The 18,450-nt window shown below is 45.8% G+C and overlaps 1 protein-coding gene across 1 annotated transcript; it reads right to left on the reverse strand.

Annotated features, from left to right (window-relative positions):
• Window positions 1-966: 966 nt before the first annotated feature.
• SOX11 (SRY-box 11) lies at window positions 967-2,976 on the reverse strand. The gene has a single exon (XM_029232798.1). The coding sequence runs from the start codon at window positions 2,905-2,907 to the stop codon at window positions 1,549-1,551; it is 1,359 nt and encodes a 452-aa protein (XP_029088631.1). The 5' UTR covers window positions 2,908-2,976; the 3' UTR covers window positions 967-1,548.
• Between the last annotated feature and the right edge of the window lie 15,474 nt (window positions 2,977-18,450).

The following is an 18,450-nucleotide window of genomic DNA, read 5'->3' on the forward strand; positions in this document are numbered from 1 at the left end:
GAAAAAAAGAAAAAAAAAAACAGGCAATGATGTCGACAGTGCATTGAGTCTGCTTTGCCACCATTTGCTACAAAATATGCAGATGGTCTGTACTTTATTTAGATTATATTGCACAAAATGAGAAACTTTTTAAACTATGTGCCTTTTTTTCTTTTTGCTAAAAATCGAGAATCCAGTTTCAAACCTTCCATCTGGGGCCCCATCCACATATCACAGCGTATGAGATACATAAAGTCCTACTATAGTACAGTACATATACAATCTTTAAACTAAGATAACAGCTCTGAGGTCTATATCACCATTTTCAATAAATCTTTACCTACAAATATTGAACAAATCTCTACTATAGCTGTACAAAAAAAAGTTTGCTTTTTTTTAAACCACAAGGCCTTTAGATGCAAGGATTATTTTAAAATTTTAATCCTTTTTAAACCAGGACGTAACGTACCAACATACTTGCATGCTAAAAAAAACAGAGGAAAAAAAGAAATCAAAAGGGAAGAAGTGCCTGAAAGTCTTACTGAAAAAACACAGCAAGAATGTTCCCTTTTCACTGTACAAAAATACGCCTGAAAATATATTAATTTTTAAAAAAGACTGAGGTCTGTTATGTATCAAAAATGTTTCAATACCTTTTGTACTGAGGTCTAGGCTGTCTGGTATTCAATCAAGGAGGTATAGGGAACAAGTTACAAAAAAAAAGTTGGCAAGTAGAAATCACATTTGTAAAACCATAAACAATTTGATCTGAAAAGTAAACTCTGATCTTAAGTCAGTTCACAGTTTTTTTTTTCTTTTTTTTTTTTTTTTGTAAGCGTTTGTACAGTCTGCATTTTTTCAAGCTCCCTGCAGTTTTGTTAAGAATCGGATGCATAGAAGACATCAGTTTTCTCCCTCCAAAAAAATAAAATAAAATAAAAAATTTGCCATGGTCCCTTTTTTTGTGTTTGTTTAAAAAAAAAAAAAAAAACACCAGTTCTTTAAGATCTCTTAAGGAAAAAAAAAAAAAACACACATCTCCAACCAACTCCCTAGCGTTAACAGTCGCGCTGCCAAAGGGTCCTCCGCAGGCGTCTTCCAGACTTCAAAGCCCGACCAGCTTCACACAGCGCCTTCCGGAGCGGGTCCTCCCTCCCCTCCCCCGCCCCGCCCCTCCGCCTTTGTTGCAATCGCGAATTTCAGAAAAAAAGAAATAGTAATTACAAAAACACATTTGAGGGGGAAAAAATCACAACTCCAGACTAGGTATGCAACTACCTTGAGACACGATCAAGGAAGGGAGGGGGGACAAAAGAAGGACAGGAAAAATGTTTCAAAACTACTCATTTCACTTTAACTCCACCAAAATTTTCATCATCTTTTCCAATTTCTTTGTGTCACGACATCATATCAATACCAGCATCTTCTTCTCTCCCCTCCACCCTACCGCCACCACCATCGACACCTCCTCCCACCCCCCCGCCCTCCTCCTCACGACCACCACGACCTCCTCCCAAGGAACCCTGCTCTGCACCCGCCGAGAGAAAGAGCGAGAAGCGGGCGCCCCTCTCAATACGTGAACACCAGGTCGGAGAAGTTCGCCTCCAGCCAGTCCCCCGCGATCATCTCGCTCAGCTCGGGCGTGCAGTAATCGGGGAACTCGAAGTGGGAGCCCAGGCTGCCCTCGCTGAACGAATCCAAATCCTTATCCACCAGAGACAGGGACAGGTTCCCGGACGCCGCGCCGCCCCCCAGCTGCTGCTCGCTGGCGCTGTGCGCGCTCTGGGAGAAATTCAAGCTCAGGTCGAACATCAGGTCGTCGGCGTCCTCGCCGCCGCTGCTGCTGCTGCTGCTGCCGCTGCTGCTGCTGGACGAGGAGGACGAGGACGAGGACGAGGAGGTGGAGACGGAGCGCGAGGACGCGGGCGATAGCGCGGGCTGCGCCAGCGGCGGCGGGTGCTGCTTGGTGATGTTCTTGAAGCTGTAGTAGAGGCGGCTGCCGCCCCCGGCGCCCGCGGTCGCGCCGGCCCGCACCTCGTCGTAGAGGCTCGCGCCCTCGGGGGACTCGGCCGCGCTACTCAGCGTGGGGCTGGCGGGCACTTTGGCGACGTTGTAGCGTCTCAGCAGCTGCGGCGGCTGCTGCCCGGGCGGCTGCAGGAGCTGCGGGTGCGGCGGCTCCTCGTCCTCGTCGTCCGCCTCCTGCTTGATCCGCAGCTGCAGCTCGTCGTCGTCCTCGTCGTCCTCGTCATCCTCGTCCAGGAACACGCACTTGACCGTCTTGCCCGCGCCGCCGCCGCCCGCGCCGCTCCCGCGCAGGCTGCCGAGCACGTAGTCGTCGCCCGCGCCGCCGTAGTCCCCGGGCTGGGCAGCCTTGCCCGCGCCGGCCTTGGCGCCGCCGGCCGCGGGGGCCGTAGGGGCCTTGAGCTTGCCGCATTTCTTGCTCGAGCCCTTGGAGGTCTTGGCGCCGCCCGCGCCGCCGCCCGCGCCGCCGCCGCCGCCCGCCGCGCTCTTCTCGGGGCTCTGGCTGGCGCTGGGCTTGGCCGAGGGGTCCATTTTGGGCTTTTTCCGGGGCCGGTACTTGTAGTCGGGGTAGTCGGCCATGTGCTTGAGCCGCAGCCGCTCCGCCTCCCGGATGAACGGGATCTTCTCGCTGTCCTTCAGCATTTTCCACCGCTTCCCCAGCCTCTTGGAGATCTCGGCGTTATGCATGTCCGGAGACTGCTCCATGATCTTCCTGCGCTCGATCTTGGACCACACCATGAACGCGTTCATCGGCCTCTTGATGTGGCCCGACGCCGTTTTGCACCAGTCCGGGTCGCTCTCGTCCAGGGCCACCGGGCTGCAAGCCATGAATTCGCCCTCCTCCGTGTCCAGCGCCTCCCGGGGCAGGTTGCTCTCCGCTTCCAAGCTCTCGGCCTGCTGCACCATGATCCGCTGCGGGGCTGGGCGCTCCAACCCGGGCCGCTCGGTCTCGTGCGGAGCTCCCCCTCCCCCTCTCGCCCCTCCACCTTCCCGGGCAACTTGCAAAGTCCTCGGCACCCCGCGTCCGCGGCTCCCCCCCTCCCCCCCGCCCCCCCTTCCAGGCTGCACACGGCGGCTTCGGCGGCTTCGGCGGCGACGGCCGCCCGCTCGCGGGGAGCTGCGGCCGCGACGGGAGAGGCGGCGGCGGCGGCGGCGGCGGTCGAAGCAGCCCGGGACCCCTCTCTCCGGCTCGTGGCTCCCGCCGCGAGCGCCGGACCCCGAGCACTCCCAGGCGCGCGCGCTCCTTCTGCAAAAAGTTGAGGGCTCTCTCCCAACTAGTTATCAGGGTGTCATATGGGTGACATCACTCCCCGGGCCAGCCAATGGCTGGGGGCCGGCTCCGCCCATCTGCCTTTATTAACTCCGCGGCCCCTCCCCCTCCCCCGCCCTCCGGGCTGCTTTGCAAAGATGGGGGGTGGGGGAGGAGGAGGCCTGTCTGGAAATATGTTATTTTTAAAAAATCCGCGTGTGTGCACAGATGCGCCTCTCCCCAGGATGCTCCGGAGCCGCACACGGCCCCGCGGCGGGCCGGCGCTCCCGGGGCGAACCGGGTTAGTCCCGGCGTCGGAGCGAACCGAGGACCAGGTCCCCGGAGAGGCCCGGCGCCCTTTTGTGCCGGGTCCGGCCGGGGGAGGCCGGTCAGAGTGAGCAGACGAGGCGCGCGCTCGCTCGCCGCGGGCGCCCGCTCGGGCACGCGCACAGCCCGAGACGGCGGGTGCGGCCCGGCCCGCCCGGTGGGCGCAGCTGCTCCCCGGCGCGCCCCCGGGGGCTCGGCCGCTCCCCGGCGCCGCGCGCCCTCAGAGTCCGCCCGCGGCTCCCGCCGCACCCCGGCCGACGGAAGGTGGCGCTTTAACACAACAACCTTCCCGGGGCACGTGGGCTCTCTCCTCCTTTTCCCTTTCTCCTTTTCTCTAAAGCAGAGACATCCGTTTAAAGCCCGAGAGGCTGGATTCCCCCTCCTCCGTTTGCGTTTTCCGTTTTGTCCTTTTTCCTCGTCTGTTCTTCCTCCTCCGCGGTGTTTGGAGACGCCGCGGTGCGGGTTTGGCAGTGCCGGGCCCCCGCGCGCCCCGCCCCGGGCGGGGGCCGGAATAACGGTCCTTGGGGCTCAGCGGGGGCCGGGTCCTCGCCTTCGATCCGGCCACTCCCCGGGTCCGGGACCCTAGAGCTTCGGCACAGCCCCGCCCCTGCGTCGCTCGTCCCCCCTCCCCTCTCCCGCTCCTTCCTCGTCCCCTCCCCCAAGACCCCCTCCCCCTCCTTCCCAGTTCTCCCCTTCCTCTTTGTCCCCTCCCCCTGTCTCGGTCACCAGCGCCCTCCAGAGCAGCCTCGTCCTGAAATCTCGCCCCGAGCTAGCACGCCTTATGGGTCACTCGCTATTGTAGCTGAACAACCCAGACCAAAGAGAAAACCAGGAGCACCCCAAGTTTCCAGTCGAAATATTCCCTATGTCTGTGGCAAGGTGGGACCGACTGCCCGTAGAACAGAGACACGGTGAGCAGGCTAGCTGATGTCAAGCCCGTGCCCCGTCCGTCTCACTCTGATTATTTCCAAACGCGTTTTTCTTTGTGCGTTCCTGTTACCCGTCTGTGGATATTATGGGGGCAATTTAGAGAAAACCGCCGCTTCCTATGCATTCTCTGTTGTCATCATCACCGTCTTCACACCCTCCGGCGTTGGGGAGCTGGCAACTTTAGGTAGTTCCTAAGATGCTGCCCTGAGAATTTCACAAGAAATGTCAGCTGCTCAGGACTAGTGAAATTAGCCAAACCTGCTTCCTTTCAGGTGCTCTCTCTGTGAAAAAAATACTGCATTACCTAAGCATTGCAGTTTTTCTGACGTCTTTAATGACACAAAATGGTACCATGTTTTCACAGATCCGTATTATTATTTTTTTTTAATCTTCATGGCCATACCCTCCCCCACCTACGTTCATCCTAAAGAAAAAACACTGCATCAAATACTTGTACTCAGGCCAATAAGGCAGGCGGTTTGTTTTTTTAAGGGCCAGAGGAACCGTAAGAATTTTCAGTTGTTCTTAGGGGGTAACCTGAAATCTGGAGACGTATGAAACCCAAGGCAGTGTGTGGAAATTCATCTTCTCCCCGCAAGGCCAGCCCTGCATCTTGTTTTTCTCCTGCCTCACAGGCTTCCCAGCTCTTCCAGCCGTTGGGAACACCACAGGAGGGTAGGGATGGCCTGGGTAGTGACCCTACCCGTGCTGCACCCCACACTCCGGCTAGAGGGCTTGAAATAATTTAGCTCAGTTGCAATATTTTCACGCAAACTACGAGGGTGCCTAGCATTTTAGACTCTGAAAGAGGATGCATTTGAAAATCTTTGGCGAATTCAGTATTTATGCGCCTTCACTCGACAGCAAAAATCAGGTTTAACTTCTTACTTATTTAATATTTTATGCAAACACATTTAGATCTTTTAGTTTTCCTTTTCTCTTGACCTTTGTTGCAGAGAGTCCAAAATATAGTCTTTGGAATACATAAGTAAGCCACATTCCTATTTTTCTTAAAGCATCTATTTTTTTTTTCAACTTTGTTTTTAGAAATTAGGTTTAACCTCAGAATGAGAATTATGTGAGGGCTGAAAAATAATGGGCTTTATTCTTAACAGTGCTGGGATCTTCTTAGAGGAAGTATAAGGTAAAATTTACTCTTTCAAATAAGAAGTGTAATTTCTGTTCAAAGAAAGATGGCCATTTGTTAGGGAAGTTAAAGGTGGAGGAAGGAGGTTGTTTATTAGTCGGAGAGGACCGGAAATGATGAGAAGAGGTGAGTGGGTGAGGGTAAACCCTGTGATGTGATGAGTCTTTCAATAAACAGAGACTGGAGGGGGGAAAGCAGGCATTGCCGGTGTGCCCAGGAATGTGGTAGAGCGGATTTCTCCCTCTGTGCCATGGGCAAAAGGTAAAACACAATTTTCAGGAGGGATTAACCGGATTGCTATTGTGTATCATGTATCCACCCCACAAATTTAATGTTAGCTCATTTAGTGAGGGGACTAAGAGTGAGGAAAGAAAAAGAAAACTAAATAACTCCTCTCTATACTTTTTTTTTTTTTTTGGTTTCCTAAGGAAAAATGTTTTAAGTAGTATAACAAAAAAAAAAAAAAGAAAAAAAAAGAAATGGGCACGTGTTTGAGACCTGCACGTTTCTTACAGGAAGAGTATTTACGTGTGGGAAACACATGTTTTCAACACCAGCAGTAACCAACTATTTAAAAGAATTTTAGGCTAACAAAAAATGCGGGCTTCTCTAATGATACACCTCTTGGAAGTCTAATTTGGTAAAACAGAAATGTATCTGCTATTTTTTAAACCACTGAATGTACATCAGGATTAGACACATCTTCCATCTTTTAATAGTGAATATACATGTTCTATTTGTGTGTATATCCACCTATGTACTTGTTTAGAAGCAAGATATGCAATCTTCTTACTAACAATAAACACTGTTGGATATATAATTAATGTTCAGAGTCTTAAGATTTACTTTGGATTATCAGAGCTACAAAAGACTATTTTATGGTTATTATTATCTTTTTAACAATTGCATCTTTAGCAAAAAAAAATTATAAGGACTGTTATATAAGACGGTAAGATATTCTACAAAATCTCTCAAAATTACAAAAACGCAATTAGAACAAATATGAAATGTACCTTTTTCCTTTGAAGAAGAAACATTTTGCTAAGTAAATAATACACTAAAAATATCACTGGGTGAATATCTGACTCACTGAATGGAACATGCCATTTTTAGAAGTATTCTGACTCCATGCGTGTCCCCATTGCTGAAAGGATGCCGTGCAAGGCAGCTCTTCCTTTTTCTTCTCCTTGGACCTACTCTCCCAAGGTGAGTTCTCAGCTCTTTGGCATTCAGCTATATCAGACCTCAATCCCGAGTTTGGACCTGAATATCTTCCATCTACGGGACCTCCCCCTTTCATGTCCCTCCGACACGGTAGTGGGTATAAACTGAACTCTACCTATTTTCTAGGCACACACACACACACACACACACACACACACACACACACACGCACGTACACACACACTGCCCTTAACTGCTACTCTTCATATATTTCCTACCTTGGTGAAACTTACCAAAGCATACATGTTCGCTAAAATAGTATGTGGACACCATCTCAGAGTCATTACCCCAGACACATATACTTAAACACTGAAGTTTTCATAAGGTGAATATTTCTGTCTCAAAGAATTCCGCAAGGTCAGCATGATCAGACACCTGCCTAACTCTCCAAATCCCAGCTTGCCCCAGTCTTCTCATGAGGCACTGCCTTTTGCATTTATTCTACCCACCTGGAACTTTCCTTTCGCCAGACCTTTGCATTTAGAGCCCATTCACTGCATTCAGACCTCAGGTGCAATGCCCCTCTCCCAACAAAGCAGGCTGCCAAGGACTGTCAATACCTTGCTTGGTCCATCACATGTCCGAAGCTAAAATAATCTTCTTGTAATCTCACTTGTTTATTCTCTGAATCACCCAGTCGGAGAGTATGCTCCATTAAAGAACGAGCAGTAGGGCAGTATGGCACAGGGCAGGAACTCTTACAGTACACACCCTACAGAAACCAAAGTGTCACAAATTAATATCTCTCCTTATTAAGTAAAATTGTTGTCTAAAACCCACTGAATTCACCTATTAAGGAAGTGCTATTGTAGTTTGTTAAACACTGACTTAGGGTTTGAGAGCTAAAACTCGGAATATTCTACCTTGGATTGAAAATTCTGGTTCTGGTGTCTTTTTTTTTTTAATTGGGGACCTTATGTACTCTTCGAATTTTATTTAATAATAACAAAAGCATTACACAAACTGCCTCTGAATTTAATGTCTTGTCTTTTTTATTAGTAATATGACTGTGTATTCTTTTTTAAATAAATAGACTTATTTTTAGGAGTAGTTTTAAGTTCACAGCAAAACTGAGTGGAAAGTACAGAGAATTCCCATATGTCCCCTGTCCTCACACGTGCACAGCCTCCCCTCTATGGACATCCCCGCCCCCTGGAGTGGTCCATTTATTAAAAGTGATGAACCTGTATTGACACATCATAATCACCCAAAGTCCATAGTTTGTTTACATTAGGGTCCACTCTTGGTGGTGTACATTCTCTAGGTTTTGACAAAAGCATAATGACATGTATCCATCATCATAGCATCACATGGAATAATTTCATTGCCCTAAATATATCCTTTGTGCTCTCCCGCAAAAATCATCCCCCCCCTCCTCCCTCCAACCCCTGGCAACTGCTGCCTTTTTTATTGTCTCCATAGTTTTTGATTTTTCCAGAATGTCTTATAGTTGGAGTCATATAATATGTAGCCTTTTCCTACTGGCTTCTTTCACTTAGTAATATGCATAGAAAGTTCCTCTATGTCTTTCCATGGCTTGATAGCTTCTTCTTTTTCAGCAGTGAATAATATTCCCCTGCATGGATATACCTCAGTGTAATTTATTCATTCATCTACTCAAGGACACCTTGGTTGCTTCCAAGTTTTGGCAATTAGGAATAAAGCTGATATAAACGTTCATGGCGGAGGGTTGTGTTGGCATAAGTTTTTTATTCTTTTGGGTAAATGCTGAGGATCATGGCTGGATCATATGGTAAGAATATGTTTAATTCTGGACGACATTGCCAAACTGTCTTCCAAAGTGACTGCACCGTTTTGCATTCCCATGAGCAATGAGTGAGAGTTCCTGTTGCTCCACAACCTCACCAGCATTTGGTGTTGTCGGTGTTTGGGATTTTAGTCCTTCTAATAGATGTGTGGTGGTATCTCGTCACTGTTTTAATTTGCGTTTCCCTGGTGACGTATGATATGGAGCATATTTTCATATGCTTCGTTGCCTTCAGTATGTCTTCTTTGATGAGATGTCTGTTCGGGCCTTGTACCCATTTTTGAATCAAGTTGTTCATTTTCTTACTGTGGAGTTTTAAGAATTCTTTACGTATTTTGGACAACAGTCCTTTATCAGATGTGTCTTTTACAGATATTTTCACCCAGTCTGTGGCTCGTCTTCTCATTCACTTGAGAGACACCAAACCCCTGGCCTCCCTGTTCCCACACTGCCACCAGACTCTTCCGTCCGGCATGAAACTTGGACACAGGGCTCTCCAAATTCATGTTCAGTGAAGCCCTTCACCCTTGAACAAAACCCACTCCCCTTTGCAATTTGAGTAAGGGCATGTGTGTTTTCTCTTTCTGCCTCTCCAGCTTCATCTGTTTCACAATTAACAAAATCACAGAGGAGCGCTAGGGCAGCCAGCACAGGGCAGTGCCTTCCAAGCATATATCTGGACGGTGACCTGCCATACAAAATACATTTTACACCACAACCTGGCACACACACCCTCTGCACAAATACAAGTGAAGCTAACTACGGGGTGAATGTTTGTGGTTCCAGATAAAGCATTTTCACATATTCACACTGGTCCTAGTAACCAGCCATTTGCTAGAACTTGATTTCGTTTGCAATTTAAACAAACTTTACTTCCATTAAAAATATATTACTCCAACTTTTTTTTTTCTTTTTTTTTTGAGAACCTGCTCTGGAAAAGGCATTCAACTGGGCACCCCAGGGATTATATATATATATATATATATATATATATATATCTATAAAGGTGAATAACTGTTTCCTCAAAGCATGTGTTTTTAGTGTCAACAAAGCTGCCCTCTTACACTGCCGGCTCCCAGGGGCTGTCCTTCTCCAGCAGCCGGCATGTTGCTCCGGGAAAGGAAGGACAGAAATGGGGGCAGGGAGGATGGCTTCTGCACATGATGCTAATCCTTTCCCATCTGAACAAAAGAGAGACACAAGCGCTGCAAACATGCCTGAGTGCACTGCCTAGAGTTGCTGTCTGTAAGGGAAGGAGAGAAGACAATTGTCTGCCCTCCCCAGGATGGAGAAGCCTATTCTCCTAGACTGACTTCACTCCGTTTTGTATCAACATCCTTGTCTTACATACCGAAGAAGACAATGTGTATGGTTGTGTGTGTGTGTGTGTGTGTGTGTGTGTGTGTTTATAGGAGTGTAAAATAAAAAGGAATGGATAGACAATTTTGAAAGTACAATTTTAAAATCCACCAAACCTGGTTTCTTCACACATGGCTACTATCTTGGTTGTTGTGTCTTAATCTCATCTTAGATAAAACATCCACGTCCAGAGCTATGACTGTGTCATTATTTTTGGTGATGTCTCCCAAGAGGGGCACAAGAGAACTAGTGACTGTCTTTCAGGTGAGCATCCTGTCTATTTCTGGGATGCAGTTGGCATAGCTGAGGGAGGGAGATGGCTATAGAGGGGCCTGACCAGGAAGGTGAGATCATCAGTTATGTCAGATGCAACACCTCTGTTCTCCCCGCTAGATGTGATGAGGTAAAGTCCTAGCAATGACTTTTTCTGACAAAGCAACTTAGCTGTAGCCTGTGCTGCATCCCTCCTCTCCCCATGAGTCCTGTAATCAACTAAGCCTTTCCTTAATTGACTCCTGAACTCAGGTGTCGACTGCTGTTTTCTTTTCTGGCCCTTGCTGAATCAATCACTCTCTCTGTCTCACCGTCTCTCCGGGCGCTGGTTCTCTTTCGCTCTCTCTCTCTCTCTCTCAATCTCTCTCATCTTTTTTTCTTTGGTATAGCTGAGATTCTTTTTTTTTTTTTTTGCCTTGAATTTTTGTATTATTCGTGTTATCCCCATGCTATAGGCCGAGCTGCGTGCAGTACAAATAATTATTAAATTCTAAGTAATCATAGCACAAACAAGAAATGGAGTGAGATAAAGCAAACCTGTCAAGAGGATGGCTTTTGTCACTCTCCTTGAAGAGGGCATTCATGAACCTACCTACCTGTGGTCTCCATCAGAGTAGCTGTTAGCTGTTGTGCAAAAGTAGAATAAAGAGCGTCTCCTGCCAGAGGTGGCAGAGGATGGGCAGCAAGAGGCCTCTCGTGTACACCTGTGCGGACAGCAGAGCGAGAAGGCTGCATCCCGTGTCGGGAGGACCTGCCTCTCCGTGGCTAACAGTAACGAGCTGTGTAACCTCTGTGCCGATGGGTAACCACTTTGGGTGTTTTTTTCTTCACGTCCAGGACAAGTTCAGACCAGATGGCTTCCAAGGTCTTGTCTGCTTCTTACATGTTTACATGACTAAACTCATCATTCTTGCAGAAATCATAAACTGAGGGACGTCATTTTGGTTTCAATCTCTTAAATCATACTTCTGGCATCTACAGATTCGTTATATTTTAAATATGTTCACTTCATAGTGACACCAGTGCTTTAGGGCAGTTACTGTTTTCTCTTTTTCACTTAAAGGAAGCACATACAGGCACGCCTCGTTCTATTGTGCTTCACGGATACTGCGTCTTTTACAAATTGAAGTTTCGCGGCAACCCTGCATGGAGCAAGTCTATCAGTGCCATTTTCCCAACGGCAGTATTTTTAAATTAAGGTCCGCACATTGTTTTTTTAGACATAATGCTATTGCACACTTAATCGACTACAATATAGTGTAAGCATAAGTTTTTTTTATCAATTTTTACTTGCTTTATTTTTTTTTTTTTTAAATATGGGATATACATATAGTGGAGAAACTATCCAGCCAATAAAGATAATGTAGATATACATTTATTGACATGGAAAACTGTCAGTGTAAATAAATACATTCATGTATACATATATACTTGCACATCTGTACACATATAAAGGGGAAAAAACTCTAGCAATGAAAAAATGTGTAATATATATTTTTTAATTTTTAATTTAATTTTTATTTTATATTGGAGTGTAGTTGATTTACAATGTTGTGTTAGTGTCAGGTGTATGGCAAAGTGATTCAGTTATCCATGTACATATATCCATTCTTTTCTGCATTCTTTTCCCATATATGCTACCAAAGGGGAAAGATGTGGGGGGGGGGATAAATTACAGGTTTGGGATTAACATCTACACACTACTATGTACAAAATAGTTAATTAACCAGGACCTACTGTACAGCAGAGGGAACTCTACTCCATATTCTGTAATAACCTGTAAACATAACTTTTATATGCACTGGGAAACCAAATAGTTGTGTGATTCTCTTCTTTGAGATATTTGCTTTATTCTGATGGTCTGGAAACAAACACACAATATCTTCGAGGTGTGCCTGTATTCACTGCAGAAATGTGGAATCAAAGAAAAGCAAGTACAGAAATCAGAGTTGCCTGCATATACCCAGGGCTAGCATTTTGGTGCCTCTCCTTCCGCCTCGATAATGTTCTCTCTACTTCCTTTAGTTTCTGTTCCTGAGGACTCTGCAGAGACCGCATCCTCCCTCTGCAGCCTGGCGCCCTTCTCTGTTGTAGGGATGCCCTCTCCTGACCCTGGGGCTCCTTCTCAGCTGCTGCTCTCCGCTGAGAAAACCCCATCACTCTCAAGAGTGAGCACAGCCCTCTATGACTGGGTCCTTCCGGGGCAGCCCCCATCCAGCCTCCTTCCTCCACGGCCCCTTGATTCATAGAAGCATCCAAAGCGCTTGCCCCACCAGATACTGGGAGACCACCAGTTCCGACACACCTCAGTCTCCCCTGAGCTCCCTCCCAGGATGGGGACCTCACCTCACGGGGTGGTGTTGGCCCGCCTTTGCTCTCAGACATGGTCCCCATAGATTGGCAAAGGGAAGAGGAAGGCCCTGTCTAGTTGGGCTAAGGACAGAGAATCCGGGCAAAGACGATTCTTCTCAAACCTTAAAACTGAATGGAATCGGCCCTGCTGGGCTTTCGACTTGGTTGGAGCCCACGACCTCTATTTTCCTTCCGGTTTCTCCCATCTGGAATGGAGATGTCTATTCTATGCCGGTCCCATCACTGTATTTTGGAAGCAGATAACTTGTCTGCTGTCACAGGTTCACAGCTGGAAAGGAATTTGCCTCAGGATGAATCATACCTCCAGTGTCAACCATACCTGATTTACATGATATTTAGACGAGATTTGGAGCTTAGGGTTCATGCAAGAATGGGCTAAGATTTGGGGGGTGTTGAGATGGAATGAATGTATTTTGCACGTGAAAGGACATGAATTTTTAGCAGCCAGAGAATTGACGGTTAGGAGCTCAGTGTTGTTTCCCCAAAATTCATGTGTTGAGGTCCTAATCTTCAGGACCTCAGAATGTGACTATAATTAGAGATAGGGTGATCACAGGTGATCAAGTTAAAATGAGGCCATTAGGGTGGGCCCTAACCCAGTATGACTGGTGCTCATAGAAAAAGGGGAAACTTAGACACAGAGCCACACACAGAGGGAAGAAGATGTGAAGACACAGGAAGAAGACCACCATTTACAAGCCAGGGGAGAGGCTGGAACAGACCGCACCCCAGTCCTCAGAAGGAACCAACCCTGCCCACACCTTGACCTTGACCTTCCAGCCTGCAGAACTGGGAGTCCACACATGTCCATGGCTTTCAGCCACCCTGTGTATGTGGTGCTTTCTTAGGGCAACCCCAGGAAACTAAGACGGGGGGTGGACAGAAAAACCCAGAGCTCACTTCTGTTACATGTTCCATTGAAAGAATTTTCCCCTTTAGTGAATCTCTAGTAATTAACTTAAGTCAGTTTGGGACTGTAAACTGTGTTGCAGAGGTGATGGCTCCCGTTTTCTCCTCTGAGAACTGCAGGAAGGAAATACCGGTGAGACACAGCACGTTTTTAATCACACTTCCTGCCCATGCCTCAGCATGGCATGACCTCTGCCCTCAGCAGAATCGTTCTTTCATCATTGCCGGCCCTGTAGCACCTTGTGCACACTTTTATTACAGGATTTATCACATTTACACCCCAATCTTCCCTGTGACAATGGGTTCTGTAAGGGCAGAGACAAATCTATTCACTTGGCCACCAGGCTGCCTGTAGAGGACATGTGAGGGACCGACCGAGGTCTACCATAAAGGAAATCCTTCAGGGTTATTTATAAAAACCTGTTTCAGTGCTGAGATGCTGCTATACAATGAAGTTCCTCCATCCAGTTTCCCGGGTGTATCTTGGAGACAGGAACAGCTGACAAATACAAGAATATTAATGAGCATTTCAGTTTAGAAATCTCACCATCATGGTGGGTGTTACAGGTAGAATAATACAAACAATACCAAGGCTCAAAGAGAAGGCTTTCCTATATGACCATAAGTTCCCTTAAAAGTGAGCCCATTTATTTCCCCTTGTGCGTTCCCTGAGGTTAACAAGACGCCTGCTGCAGAGTGAGGGTCAACGTGCTCCCTTAAATGAACAAACAAGTAAAAGAGGAAGGAAACCCAGAGGTCACGGTGGCTTTGAGAGGGTGGCAAGAGAAAGAAAAAGAAAAACCAAGAACAAGAAAGGGGACACATGATCCCCCTTCTGTAGATCATTGTTTCTGCCTCACAGGGTGACCCTGCTCGCGGCCACTGCACCTGGCATTCATTCCAATGATATTCTTCACCTTGAACTTGTCTCTTATCTTCCCATCCATGCAGTTTGGTGCTGTCAGTATCTTACCAGCATGTTAGTGAATTTGCTCTCTTAGTTCTTTGTGGTTGTTATTTTCCCCTCTTGCATGAACCTACAGGGGGTGGCCTAGAGGAAAATCCAGGGTCGCCCAAAGTGCACGGTGTTTAGACACATTTCTCGTGCATTTTCCAACAAAGTTTTCATGCAGAAACTTCAGCTCTTTGACTCTCTTTCCCTGAGGATGACTTTTCCAGGCAGATTTCTCCCTCTTTCATGAAACAAGATTCCTGGGGAAACTTGCAAGTTGTAAAGATCCATACAATCCATTTACGTATTACACGCCACTGTAGAATTTTCAAGTTCATTCTTGAACTTGAAAAGTGGGCCATTAGGGGACATCTCACAGAAGTGGGTGGACGTGCCCAGGATGAATCTGAAATAAGTCCAGCAAAGTACAAAGCCCTAATGCCCACCCATCCTCTCCCGCACTGTGCTCCATCAAGCCAGGGGACACAGAGACCACTGATCTGATTCAGGCTGGAATTATTAACTTACAGAGGTAATAGCGATAATTCCACAGTGTCTTGTCCTTCATTCCCCTCACTCCATTTCTTGGAGCAATGACATAGTTTATCCTGCGTCTTTGGTATTTTTCTCAGGACTTAGTTCTGTTATGTCTACACTGATGCCAGGCCTCTGTCTACCCTCTTATAAGCACAGAGCAAGGGGATAGTTAATAGTATTCCAGGCGAATACATGGCAGTATGAGTGAGATACTGCTGTGTGTATTTTTGGTTCTGGCAGTGAAGAATAGGATCTGAGGCATAAAAGGAAAGATATTTATAGTATTTCCTGGTCGTGCATTTACTTGCCCAGCTACCTCAGCTGTAGCTTGTTTATTGTGTTAATGCTAATTACAGCCATGTGACAAAATCCTATTACGCCCTGTACAAAACTGGTTATAGCTGTTCTATATGACATATTCAAGACCAGACGCACGATTGACATAAAAAGCCCTATTCCACAGACATAAATCAAGTCTAAGCTTGGCCATATTTTCCGTGAAATATGAGAATCATGCACGCTGCCCCCACTCCCCATACACACACACAACTGATCTGCCTTAAATCCAAAGACAATGTATGGTATCCAGGTTGCCTATTTAAGAAAGAAGCAGACTACATATTCCCTTTACAACAATATTCTTTATTAACTGGTTGGAATTACTGATTGCATATTTCAGCACTGCATGTTCTGCAGTGTCTAGAGGGGTCACTGTGTCTCTGGGTGTGATATCAATAGGATTACAGGCACATTTTCATGCACACCTCACGCTGAGTATGTAACACACACAATTTTGAATCACAAGTTCTGACTTTATGGCTTAGAATCTCCATTTACTAAATGATTCCACTTACCCTATCTGAACCTCAGTTTCCTCCTGGAGAAAATGGCTCAGTACCTCTGACCTATCTCTAAGGTTATTGAGAGGTTGAGAGGTACTTTCTGAAGCTCCTGTATGATTATAAAGCATTTTTACCAAAATGGGCCAAGACACTTGGGAAATTGAGATAGCAACCGGGAAAGAAGGCAACCACATCTTCTGGAGATGTGTTTATTCTGTGTTCGTCATGTAGGCATTGTTTGCCAGAATGTTCTCTGGATAGAAGGGATGGAAAGCAAAGAGAGCAACATTTAAATCCACCTCATTAGCATCACTTAGACAAAGTTTTCTCGCTGCTAGGTTAGGGGCCTAGTTGAAATTTAAGACATGGAATTTCAAGAGCGTGGAATCCGGTAGTCATCACTGCAAAGCTGCAGGGTCCTTGTCAAGCTGGGAAGAGCAGGGGTAGATGCAGTGTTGGCAGGGAACAGCAGGGCAGTGCTGAAGTTCAACTGCAATGGTGCACTTAAGCCAGGCCAACTTGGTTCTTCCTGTTGTTCATGCTATTTATGAAGTTCTGCAATTCCAGCTCTATTAGGAGTTGACAGAATATAGGAGATCATCAATAAGTGGTAGAGTAAATTATAACATACCTTGATGCTGATTAATTTTGTCTCCAGGGTCTCAGAGTCGGAAGAGAAGCAGCATGATGCCAAGCTACACAGTAACCATCTCAATCTCAGAAAATACGAGTCTCTCCTTTTCCACCCACATATGAACTGAGAGAGTCCTACTGCAGAAAACGTTTTCCAGGCAGCACAGTCAGGATACTTGATTTGTTATGTTTTTTTCTGCCCATAAAGCATGTAACCATGTGAAGACCAAACTAAAGCTCAGGACTTTCCATCATTTCCTCAATCTCACCTTGGATTAACTGTTGTTAAAATTCATGTCAATTAACTGTTGCCACCATGATGAAATTTCAGCTTCTGCTTAAAGGACACAGTCCCCACCGATTTGTACAATTCCATCAAGAGCCGGTCATATTTGGAATGACTGAGGTCACTGATCAAAGCCGGTGGTATTTGTTCAAGGCTCTGGGTTATTTTGGCTATGGAAAGCATATTGCACATTTAACGAGCAAAGAGGACAACTTATCTGTCTGATCTATTATAAAAAAGATCATTTCGGATCACTTTATGTCTCAAGATTTTCTGTTAGTATCACTATTCTTTAATTATTCATACACATATTTATATATTTAATAACGATTTATGAAGCATCAGTTCTGTCCCAGCCACCATGTTCAGATTATTAATGAAGAAGACACCTTTTTACTTCAGCTGAACATGTATTTAATGAGTGTGTGTAACGTTCCAGACACTGGTTCGAGTGCTGGAGAGGTAAAGGGAAACCCCTAGTCCTGTGAGAGAAACACATACACACTCAGGATTTTAGGGCCATTCGCTAAACAAGGAGATGCCTGTTAGAAAGAAATATTAGGTAGACGTTTTTGGATAACAACTTTCTTCTAAGAATCACTTTAGGATATTTTCCACTGTGGTGAGGGAATGTGCTTAATTCTCTTTCCTTTACGGAAATGCAGTCGTTAAGGAGAGTGGGCAGTTTGTTTGAAAGAGCACAAGTCTTGAAGTCTGGGAAACACGGTGCAACTCCAGGAGCTGTTTGTCCTTAACGTTTGTCCTGAAACTCTGAGTCTAAGAATCACAAAGAAGTCACAAGCGTACTGGAAGTAGCCTTCTTACCTGTCGTTACCTCTTGCTGGAGGTGTGACCTTGGGAAGGTCATATCATTGCCTTGAGACTCGTTATCCACAGGATGGAAGTGATAAAATCTTCCTTGTCTATCTTCAGATTTGTTTACAGACCAAGGTGACAACTGCTTGTAACAGGATCGTAAAGTATAACGTGACATAGAAAATGGAAAGTATTTTCTTCTTCTTCTTTCATCGTCAAACGACCTTTATTTATGCCAAGGTATATAATCAGCAAGCACATGTCTGTATGTCTTCAAATGGGTGCCAAGAGAATTAAGACCTATGATGACAGGCCTGTGTGTGTGTGTATGTAAGTTCTATCTTTATTCAAAAAAGTATAATTTTTTAAAAATTGAAGTACCCCCCCAAAAAAAAATTAAAGTAGAGTTGATTTACAATGTTGTGTTGGTTTCTGGTGTACAGCAAAGTGACTCCGTTATATATATATTTATATAATATATATACTTTCTCAGATTTTTTCCGTTATAATTTATTATAAGATATTGAATATAATTCTTTGTGCTATACAGTAGGACTCGTTATCTATTTTATATATAGTAGTTTGTATCCGCTAATCCCAAACTCCTAATTTATACCCCCCTTCCCCTTTGGTAACGATAACCTTGTTCTCTATGTCTGTGAGTATGATAGTGTTTTGTAAATAAATCCATTTGTATCTTTTTTTTTTTTTTTTTAGATTCCACATGTAAGTGACATCGTATGGTATTTGTCTTTCTCTGTCTGACTTACTTCACTCAGTATGACAATCTCTAGGTCCATCCATGTTGCTGCAAATGGCCTTAT

Source organism: Monodon monoceros, unplaced genomic scaffold (genome assembly GCF_005190385.1).
Source record: "Monodon monoceros isolate NGI ecotype Baffin Bay Population unplaced genomic scaffold, NGI_Narwhal_1 Super_Scaffold_19, whole genome shotgun sequence".
NCBI lineage: Eukaryota > Metazoa > Chordata > Mammalia > Artiodactyla > Monodontidae > Monodon > Monodon monoceros.